This window comes from Hordeum vulgare, chromosome 7H (genome assembly GCF_904849725.1).
Source record: "Hordeum vulgare subsp. vulgare chromosome 7H, MorexV3_pseudomolecules_assembly, whole genome shotgun sequence".
NCBI classification, from domain to species: domain Eukaryota; kingdom Viridiplantae; phylum Streptophyta; class Magnoliopsida; order Poales; family Poaceae; genus Hordeum; species Hordeum vulgare.
In genome coordinates this window covers 542,840,463-542,851,300 of record NC_058524.1, presented here as the reverse complement: position 1 = coordinate 542,851,300, position 10,838 = coordinate 542,840,463, and the positions used below count along the sequence as shown (strand labels likewise).

At 44.0% G+C, this 10,838-nt stretch overlaps 1 protein-coding gene across 1 annotated transcript; it reads right to left on the bottom strand.

Moving 5' to 3' along the window:
- Nucleotides 1–7,271: 7,271 nt before the first annotated feature.
- Nucleotides 7,272–10,282, bottom strand: LOC123411910. Its single transcript, XM_045104866.1, has 3 exons — nucleotides 9,268–10,282; nucleotides 7,888–8,191; nucleotides 7,272–7,801 (listed from the first exon to the last, which is right to left on the bottom strand). The coding sequence occupies exons 1-3, from the start codon at nucleotides 10,177–10,179 to the stop codon at nucleotides 7,665–7,667; spliced, it is 1,353 nt and encodes a 450-aa protein (XP_044960801.1). The 5' UTR covers nucleotides 10,180–10,282; the 3' UTR covers nucleotides 7,272–7,664.
- Nucleotides 10,283–10,838: the final 556 nt, after the last annotated feature.

The following is a 10,838-nucleotide window of genomic DNA, read 5'->3' as shown; positions in this document are numbered from 1 at the left end:
AGCATTAAGAAATTGTCGTCCCGGGCCAAGTATCGGGGTTGTTGTGTTCCTACCACATGATACTACAATCTATACTAAAATTTCCAAGTACCTAAGCAGCATGCAAATTGGGCAAAGAAGGTGATCTACTATGCATCGAAAACATAGGTAAAATAACATGATCAAAGATGACTTGCCTTGATGATAGTTGTCTTGCTCGAGCGTCTCTAAGTAACACGCTTCGCACTCCGGATGATCTACCGATACAAACACAAAGCACACCATAAGCAATTCAATCATGCCACAAGTAAAAATAACATCACATGCAATGATTTGCAAAAGACTACGCAACAGAATTTATCGCGCGCCGGTATGGCAGAAACTTGTTTCTGTTGAAAACACCAGTAAAAATACTTTAAAAAATCTGAAACTTCTACCACAGTAAGACTTTATCACTAGAAAGCAGTAGCAAAAAGAATCAACTCAAAATCATTTTTCAAACTCCTGGAATAGGCAGAACAAGGTTTAAACTAAATCTGCTCTAACTTATATTTAAAAATTTCAAACATAGACAAATTATATGTTTTTAAAAACTACAGGAAATTTGTGAGCTACTGGAAAAGGAATCAATGTCATTGGACTTCGGGATAAAAAGTTGTGGCCAAAACAAAATTGAAAGTTTCTGTTTTTGTAAAAAAAGACAGAAAAACACAAAACTACTAGAGCTAACAGAGAGTTACACGTGTCAGGCTATTATTGGCTGCGGGGCTGTTTGTTTCAAAGTTACGGGCAAACGGCCGAAGGTTAGCAAAGTCGCCGGTTAAAACTTAAGTGACAAAAAAACCTACTGGTTTTTCTCATTAGACCGAAGGGGTACTAGTGTTTTAATCCTGGCCGTTGCATGGGATCTAAGGGCTATCAAGAGAGGACATGAAATATAGAGAGAGAAGAGAGGCTACCTTGCTGGCAGAGGGGTGCACCGGCGAGGAGAGCTGGTCGGCGAGGGAGGGGAGGCTCCGGGCGGTGGAGGGCTTCGGGGAGGTGGCGGCGGGGTGCTCCTCCTCGGGGGGAGGCGCTCGGGGAGAGAGAGCTCGGGGGGAGCTCTCCCGGGCGAGGCCGAGGGTGGCAGCCTCGGGCTGCTGCTGCTGCTTCTCGTGGCGAGGCTTCGGGCGGCGAGGGGACGTGGTGGCGGTGGCGGCTAGGTTGGGAAGGGGTGGCTCGGGGGTGGGGGTATTTATAGGCTTAGGAGGGGGTGGGCTATGGAAAGGAGAGAGAGGCAGGGGGAAGGAAATCGCTGGGAGGGAGAGGGGCTCGGTTTCGGTGCAGAGAAAGAAGGAAGGAGGAGGGAGAAGAAAGAAGGAAGGGGACGTGGGGAGAGAGGGGGCTCGGGCAGGGCTAAGGCACGCCCAGGGCGGCGGTGGGTTAGAAAAAAAATAAAAAATAAAAGCTTTCCTTTTTTTAAAAAAACCTTTCCAAACAGAAAAATATAAAAGCCAAAAAGAAAATAAATCAATATATTTATATATGGTATTATATATCAAAAAAATCAGAAAAAGAAATCTCTACCCGAATAACATTTTTTTAAAGCCAAAATAAAAACTTTTTAAAAATGTTTTTTCAGAAATTCCCAAATTTGCTTTATTTCATTTTGCAATTATTTTTGCAAAAGAACTTTGGGTTTTCTTGGCTTCCAACATTTCAAAAATTGCCCGCACTTTTGGAGTGTCATTTTCCTCCGCTCTCTCTCTTGCGTGCAAGAGAGTTTTCTCCGGGCATTTCTCGTGCGAGGAAAAAATAGAAATGCAAATCAAAAGACGAAGAAAATTCACGAGCTATATTTATTTCAATCACTTATGCATAGATGCTTAGCTACAATGTAAACATTCCCAATTAGGAAAATTGGGATGTTACAGCCGTCCATTCGGCACTAGATCGGGATGGTTCGTGATGGGATCATGGGACGGATCGTGATGAGATCGTGGGATGTACTGTGAATTGGATCACGAAGATGTTCCACTAAATCAACCGCGTTATATATATGCTTCCGCTTAGCGATCTACAAGGGTATGTGGATCCAATCTCTCCTCTCGTAGATGATCATCACCATGGATAGAGCTTATGTGCGCGTAGGAAAATTTTCGTTTCCCATGCGACGTTCCCCAATAGTGGTATTGTGCGAGGTTTATGCGTAGATGACATCTCGAGTAGATCACAAAGGAGTTTGTGGGTGTTGATATTCAGATTGCTTCCCTCGTTAGTCTTTTCTTGATTCGGCGGTATTGTTGGATGAAGAGGCCCGTACCAACATTAATCGTACGCTTACGAGAGACCGGTTTCATCGACTAACATGCAACTTGGTGCATAAAGATGACTGGCGGGTGTCTATTCCTCCAACTTTAGTTGAATCGGATTTGACTGAGGCGGTCCTTGAAGAAGGTTAAATAGCAACTTGCATATTACCGTTGTGGTTTTGCGTAAGTAAGATGCGATCATACTAGATATTCATAACAGACACGTAAAACATGCAACAACAAATTAGGGGACGTCTAACTTGTTTTTGCAGGGTATGCATGTGATGTGATATGGCCAAAGACATGATATGATATATTTGATGTATGAGATGATCATGTTGTAATAGTTAAATATCGACTTACACGTCGATGCTACGGCAACCGGCACGAGCCATAGGGTTATATTCAATTATTTTTGCGCTTGGTGATACTTTACTTTATCGCTAGTTTAGTAGGTTTAGTAGTAACATCATAGGTAGCGCGGCAATCTCGATGGGAGCATAATGATGGAGATCATGGTGTGGTGCCGGTGACGATGGAGATCATGCCGGTGATTTGGTGATGGAGAGCATGCCGGTGCTTTGGTGATGGAGATCAGCCGGTGCTTTGGTGATGGAGATCATGCCGGTGCTTCGAAGCCAAAAGCTCCTATTTAGGGGCTTCCAGCTGCAGCTGTGGCTTTCGGGTGCGGTTGTGACAAGGCCGAAAGCCACGATTGCAGCCGGAAGCCCCTAAATAGGAGCTTTTGGCTTAGAAGCCGGTAGACGGAAGCTGGCTGGAAGCCCAACCAAACACCCTCCAAGAAGCACAAGTTCATGGCCATTTCATGTCACTTGTGATTTGCATGTGATGTTAATCCTTTTATGCACCTTATTTTGCTTAGGATGACGGTAGCATTATAAGGTGATCCCTCACTAAAATTTCAAGATAAAATTGTGTTCTCCCCGAGTGTGCACCGTTGCGACAGTTCGTCGTTTTGAGACACCACGTGATGATCGGGTGTGATAGACTCTATGTTTACATACAACGGGTGCAAAATAGTTGCACACGCGGAACACTCGGATTAAACTTGACGAGCCTAGCATGTACAGACATGGCCTCGGAACACAAGAGACCGAAAGGTCGAACATGAGTCATATAGTAGATAACACAAGAGATGATCACCATTGAAGCTAACTCAACTCACGTGATGATCGGACTTGAGTTAGTGATTTTGGATCATGTGTCACTGAATGACTAGAGGGATGTCAATTTGAGTGGGAGTTCTTAAGTAATATGATTAATTGAACTTATTATCATGAACATAGTCAATATGTCTTTGCAAATTATGTTGTAGCTTGCCGTGTAGCTCCACTTTTTTTGATATGTTCCTAGAGAAAACTTAGTTAACAGATGATAGTAGCAATTATGCGGACTAGGTCTGTAAAATGAGGATTGTCCTCATTGCTGCACAGAAGGCTTATGCCCTTAGTGCACCGCTTGGTGTGCTACCCCCCCCCCCCCCCCAGAGCGTCGTTTTGTGGATGTTGCGAACATATGACATACATGTTTTGATGATTACGTGATAGTTCAGTGCGTAATGATTAACAGCTTAGAATTGAGGCGCCCAAGACGTTTATGAACGTCACGGGGCATGTAAGATGTTCTAAGAGCTCAGATTTAGATTTCAGACTCATGCCCGTGTTGAGAGGTATGAGACATCCGACAAGATTCTTTGTCTACAATGTAAGGAAGAAAAGCTCAATCGTTGAGGATGTGCTCAGATTGTGTGAGTACTACAATCACTTGAATCGAGTGAGAGTTGATCTTCCAGATAAGATAGTGATTAACATAGTTCTCCAAAGTCACTACTGGAGCTTCGTGATGAACTATAGCATATCAGGGATACACAAGATGATGCCTGAGTTATTCGTGATATTTGACACCGTGAAAGTAGAAATCAAGTAGGAGCATCAATTGTTGATGCTTAGTAAAACCACTGGTTTCAAGAAGGACAAGGGCGAGAAGAGCAAAACGGTTGCCACTCTAGTAAAGAAACCCAAGGTTGAACCCAAACCCAAGACTAAGTGCTTCTGTGATGACGAGAACGGTCACTAAAGCGGAACTACCCAAGGTACTTGGTAGATAAGAAGGCTGACAAAGTCGACAAAAGTATATTGGATATACGTGATATTGATGTTTTTCCTTTTCTGTTTCTGTTTCAAAAAATGTTCTATACTTTTAAAAATATTTTGAATTTTTAAAGAATTGTTCTTCAAATTTGTAAATTATTTTTGCCTTTTAAAAAATGTTCTTCAAATTCGAAGAAAGCATTTCCTATTTAAAAATATGTACGGTATTTTCAAAATTGTTCTTTATTTTCAAAAAATGTTTCGTATTTTCAACAAATGTTCTGTATTTTAGAAAATGTCCTTCAAATTCGAATTTGTTTGCTATTGAAAAAACTGTTCTAGTTTTTCAAAAAAAGTTCTAGAATTGTTCTCAAAAATGAAAAAATGTTCGTGCTTTAAGAATTTGTTCGTGCTTCCAAATTGGTTTGGGGTTTCTCAAAATTGTTCTCCTTTATAAAATTTTGTTCTCAAGATTCAAAAATGTCAATGCTTTCAAAATTGTTCGCGCTTCCAATTTGTTCAAGATTTCCAAAATTGTTCTCAGTTTCAAAATTTCTTCTCAAAATTCAGAAACTTTTTATGCTTTAAAAATTTGTTCGCGCTTTCAAATTTTTTTAGAATTGTTCTCTTTAAAAAAAAATCTATTCAAGAACATTTGTTTTTTGAAAAATGTTCGCGCTTCCTAATTTGTTCATGGTTTTTCAAAGTTGTTCTTGAAAATCGAAGAATATTTTTCCTTCAAATACAAAAAGAAAAAGAAAAGGGAAAGAAAAAAAACCATAAAAAAGGAAATAAACAAAAAACAAAAAATGTAATAACAGAAAAAAAAGGAAACGGAGCTGGGCACTGAGGGGCAGGTAGGAGCTCCCCTATTTGATACCCTCAGCGCCGGTTAAAGGCAACTCAACAAACGGGCACATACACCCCTGCGTCATGGGATCGGCGCACTTTTTGAGCCTACAAAAATGTTGCGGGTAGTGAGATTCATAGTACGAAGCTCAATGTTTCCTTCCAAACGCAGTAACCAACTCGGATGGCTGATATGTTGTTCCTACTAATACTCCTTTTTTACTTTATGTTCTGTGTCTTCGAGACTCAGGTTTTGTTTGGGCATTTTTTTAATCTTTTCTCTTTATCATTATTTATTCGTTTTATTTTCCTTTTTGAAAATTTGTGAACTTCTTTTAAAATCATGAACCATTTCGTCAATTCTCGTGAACTTTTTGAAATTCGTGAACTATTTTCAAATGCATGGATGTTTTCCAAATCCACAAACTCTTTAGAATTTATAAGAACTTTTTTCAAAAACATTAAGTTTTTATTTTTTTTGTATTTTTAAGATATTAAATATTTATTTTTTTCATGAACCTTTTCTAATGTGATGATCTTTTCCAATATTTTCAAATTCGTGAACTTTTCTTTGATTCAATGTTTTATTGAATTTACTAACTTTCTTCAAATTTGTAAAATTCTTTTTCAAATTCATGAGCTTTATTTAAATGCAGAACTTTTTAAAGCTGGTGAACTTTACCTAAACTTGTGAACATTTTTCAAAACCAATGATTTTTTAAATATTTCTGGACTCCTTGAAATGTCATTAACGTTTTTGAAATTCATTTTTTTTTGTTTTCATGATTTTTTATTCATGAAGTTTTGTCATTTTTTTGAACTTTTCTCAGAATCGTGATGTTTTATTCATAAATTTCTAAATAAATCATAGATTTTGCAAACCCCTGGCCATGTGGTACGGTAGATAAAAATTGTTGGGCATTACTCTAAAAAGATTCGCTGGGCATGTGGTACAGTAGTTATTTTTCGTTGAGGCAAGTATCTCCTCCATTCCGAATTACTTGTCATAGAAATAGTTGCGATAAGTAATTCACGACGAAGAGGATTGTACACTAGATCATACGGTAGGTTTGTTTTCAGGGGAAGGACGTACTGTAAGTAATAGCGAAAGAAAAATCAGCAAACTTAGAGCATCTTCAATAGACGCGCGATAGCGCGGCGTGTTTTTTTTTTTTTTTTTTTTTTTTGCAGCACCAAAACATCGTTTTAGTGCACGCAGGAAGCGTGGTTGCTTTTCCATATGCTGCAAAATTTAGCGATGGAGCTGGCGGACAAAATACCCAATGATATAGTTTTCCCCGACGCGTTGGAGCTGGCGCGCAGAATATGCAACACATGATGCAGGTTCGCCCAGCTCGATGACGCTGGTTTACCGCGTGCGGATTATAGCTCGACTGGTGAAACATTATTTTTGATCGCATGCTATATAGTCGTTTTATCCAGCACACGACTTATTTAACGCATCTGTTGTTGGAGATGCTCAGCGAGCATGCATGAGAGGGAGATGGCCTTATTGGGTCGTGGCCTGCAAACAAAGCTAGCAAGCACCAGCAAAAACTTTTCGGCGCCTGAAGTACGGCATAGGAGCTCTCAATCGAGACGCGAGCGCGCCCATCAATCACCACAGCGACACATTATACAGAAAGAATCATATAGAGGTACTGGATAGTGGGGCCAACCCAGAACATCACTTTGAGGGAGCTTTGATTCTTTTTTATCTTTTTCAACAAAGGAGACTTAAAAATGAAGCATCAAGTGGATATAAAAGTAATGAACACACATTCGACCTCTATTAGGTTGCACACATTGGTTGCACACAACCTAAATGAACACACTCAAGTTAGGTTGCACACATGTAACACGAGCACACACACAAAAGAAACTCACTATTAGATGTACAACCCTCATCTGCATTGAAATGCTTAGACTATTATACATGTACAAGAAATTGAAATGCCATCTCATATCCCATAAAATTCATGCCGAAATACCGAACACAAAATATTTTCTTCGGGAGAAAAGAAGGCCAGTAGAACCAAAATAAAGCAAAGAATACAAAATTTAAGCTGAAAGTTTTTTGTTTTTTGACACGCCTGCTCTACAACTGATGTTGGCTTACAACCCGAGATTATAAACCTGCAATACCAAGCGGCACGCACGCATCCTCGAGGCTCTACTGCACTCATCTACAACTCAACAACTGTACATACACTTTGCATCCACGAGCAATCAACCCATAATAATTTACAGGATCACCAGAACACCGAATCGCTGCTAGCACACACACGTACAAGTGCACACCACTCACGTGCCGCCCGCGCGCACACACAAAAAACCCTACTCCTTCTCTTTTGACAAGGATCAAACGGGGCACAACAGCAAAAAAAAAAAACATGGGACAGGATAGAACCTTGGTGCATACATTCCCTCGTCTTCACGAGAAACCGACTGTTTTCCCCAGCAGCCACAAGAAGAGCGTCCACTCGAGCATGAAGATCGTGTGGAGGTACGATCGGTCCAGCGTGAACCCGAACACGGTGATGCCGGCCTTGTTGTTCTCCAGGTACGTCACTGCAAGATCGATTTTCCATCAGCCCCAAGACCATCTCATATAAATTCAACGAAATTTACGATTGCTGCCAGAAGATCATACGTACCTAGTGCCTGCCTCTTCTGGAAGGAGATCACGTGCGTGTGAGGCTGGAGGAACCTGGTGTTCTCCAGCATGTCCTCGTCGCCGGTGTCCTCGCTGGATTCGCAGTCGCTCTCCTCCTCGGCGTACTCTTCCAGCATGGAGTTCTGGTTGGATCCCGGGTCTATCTCGTCGTCCGGGACCGGCTCGATGGTGCAGCAGGCGTGCCACTTGGTGGTCTGGCCCGTCAGGGCCTGCGCCTGGTGGGTGATCTTGGCAGCGCTGCTCAGGATTATGATGAGCCCCGACATGAGCACCACTGAACATAGCTGCAGAATTCAATATGAAGATACATTAGGACCAATATCTGGAAATGTTGCTTCAGTCTGCTGCACCGGCAACAAAGTGTAAGAACTGACCAAAAATGCGAGGACCAGACTCTCTGAATTCTTTGACCCCTTCTCAGTTCAAAATGCCGTAAGTTAACGACATACTCCCTCGGTACTAAATCAAAGACACTTATTTTAGGACGGAGGGTGAATTTGTTTCGCATGAAGTGTGATTCTTCTGAATTGATCTCAGCCTAAATAAACTGGTACTGCCAAAATAGCTAAAGTGGCACTAAAACTGGAACTTCTATGCAATCATATTAACATTTTGTCTTGAATTGTATTTAATCATATTATAATTGTTACTCTATTTGTTAATACGGTATAGGTCGCTGTTTGCGATTATGACAAGATCTGAAAACTACAGGAGCTCCACACCTTATATACACTGTTCCAACCGCCTTCGGTTTGTGGTTTCGACGAGGCACTATCACTGATTCATGGCCCTACTTATACCTTTACAAAGATGGCGCCCCAATTACGATTCAGAAATGAATGAAGTCCCATTTTCAGGCCCAGCGACAGATCGATGACCAGCAGAGTGAATCACGTCACACCTTACAGTACTAGCTTTGCTGTTTCTGACATGATACTACTCGAGATCACTTAATTATAGACGTCAGCCAGCCCAATTATTGGATTTCTAGATAATCTCATCTAGGCCAGGCCAACGGAGCCTGTCCAGAAACCACCGGGCAAGTGTTTTTCTTTCTTTCAGAGAAAGTCCTGAAAGTGTAACTATGAAGGCAACAGAATCCAGTAAAATCCAGCACTTAAACCATTTGACCCGATTCTTAATCCCCTCGTATAGGCAAGGTATCGATCAGTTGATCGATTCTACGCAGTTCCAACTTACTTGATTTTTTTACATAAAAAGTTATTGGTCCGGTCAAAATTAAACTGAGATAAGATAATGTGTAAGTTGATTGCGATCCCCAATTTTGGCTAACTGAACACACGCATCACATTCCGAATTGAACCGAAGAGAGTGGAGAAATCAGGCAATCGAGGCTTACCGCGAGCTCGCCGGTATGGAGCAGGTCGTCGATGGAGTCGTGACGCGTGGTGAGGAGCACGGAGGCGAACTGGCTGGCGGTGCCGATGAGCAGCGCGGCGACGATGAACCGACGGAATCGGTGGCTGATGACCTTGAGCTGCTTGCGGATGTCGAGGTGCTCCCTGAGGACGCGCTCCACCCCCATCCTGCCCTCCTCCACCTCGACGAGCAGGGAGCCGGCGAAGTCCTCGAGGCGGAGGCCCTGGAGGTGGCAGATGAGGCGGAAGAGGACGCAGGTGAGGAGGTAGATGGCGCTGCGGTACATCCAGGAGGCCATCTCGAGGGAGCAGGCGAGGACGTCGCTGAGGAGGTCGTTGGCGAAGAAGGGGACGCGGTCGGCGGAGGTGGCGTACCACCAGGCCTTGTATGCGGCCTCGGCGGCGAAGCAGGGCGCGACGAGGGAGGCGAGGAGGCGGAAGGAGAAGGCGAGGCGGGCCGTGTAGTTGAGCCTGACGCGGTCGCTGTTCGTGCGGAGCTTGTCGAGGTAGAGCAGGCGGCGGAGGCCGATGCGGCGGAAGGAGGAGGAGAGGCAGAGGAAGCTGGCCCCGGACGCGGCCGAGAGCGAGACCTGCACGACGGCGTCGAAGGGGCGGCGCGAGGGGCGGAAGGCGAGGAGGAAGTGCGCCGTGGCCGGGACGACCACGGCGAGGAGCAGGAAGAGGAACCACGACAGCGCGGCGCCGCCCGGGGCCGAGTGGTCCATGCACACCCACCGCAGGCACGACCGGAACCACTGCAGCTCGTCGTCCGCCCGCGAGAGGGACCGCTGCATCGCCGCGCCCCTGGCGCCGCCGCCGCCGCTGCACTTGAGCACCTCCGACAGCAGCGGCTCCCCCGACGCCGGCGTCGACGCGCTGGACCGCCGCCCCATCGGATCAACCGGTTCCCTGCCCCTTGTGTTGTGCTGTTTGCTTCAGAGTTCAGACTTGAGAGGAGCTCTGCGGTGGCGTTCCTTGGGTGGTGGCGGTGGAGTACAAGTGGAGGAGAGAGACGGAGGGGATCTTCTTTATATAAAAGGCGATGGGAGTTGGGATTGCTTGTGCTTGGGATCTTGGTATCTCTTTCTTTCTCTCTCGTGTCGCACAGGTGTGCGGCAGGAGGCGACGGAAGTGGTGGACGAGTTGGACGCTTCCATTCCATGGGTGTCACCTGTCTGTCACAGCCAACACAGCCGAACAGAAAGAAAGGTCAGTAGATTTCTTTTTTTTTCTCTCACTCTCTCTCTAGGACGTCTCTGGTTTAACTAGAGAGGTGCAGCCGCCGGAGAAAAAAATATACCGTTCGAAAAATGTAAGACGATTTTGAAAGAAATACATCCACAAATATCCACCTGTCTAAAAGACGACTTCTTCTTGTTTTCCTGCCCTAGCCCTTGACGGCCACGACGAATTCTGCCGTCCAAATATCACCGAAGAGCTCGTGGATTCGCCTCCTTTGCTTGTACGTGGAGAGTCCGTGTGCCTCTGCTCCGGTTTGTAAGTTAGGTTACGATGGGTGTGACACTTCTTTTTCAAGTTTGTATATTGAGTT

What these genes read in the sequence shown, in the direction of transcription:
- LOC123411910 (XM_045104866.1), bottom strand. Translation starts at nt 10,179, where the DNA reads ATGGGGCGGCGGTCCAGCGCGTCGACGCCGGCGTCGGGGGAGCCGCTG. An exon ending in TCCATACCGGCGAGCTCGCG is followed by an intron (nt 8,192 to 9,267) that starts GTAAGCCTCGAT and finishes TGAATTCTGCAG; the next exon opens with CTATGTTCAGTGGTGCTCAT. An exon ending in CCAGAAGAGGCAGGCACTAG is followed by an intron (nt 7,802 to 7,887) that starts GTACGTATGATC and finishes TCGATCTTGCAG; the next exon opens with TGACGTACCTGGAGAACAAC.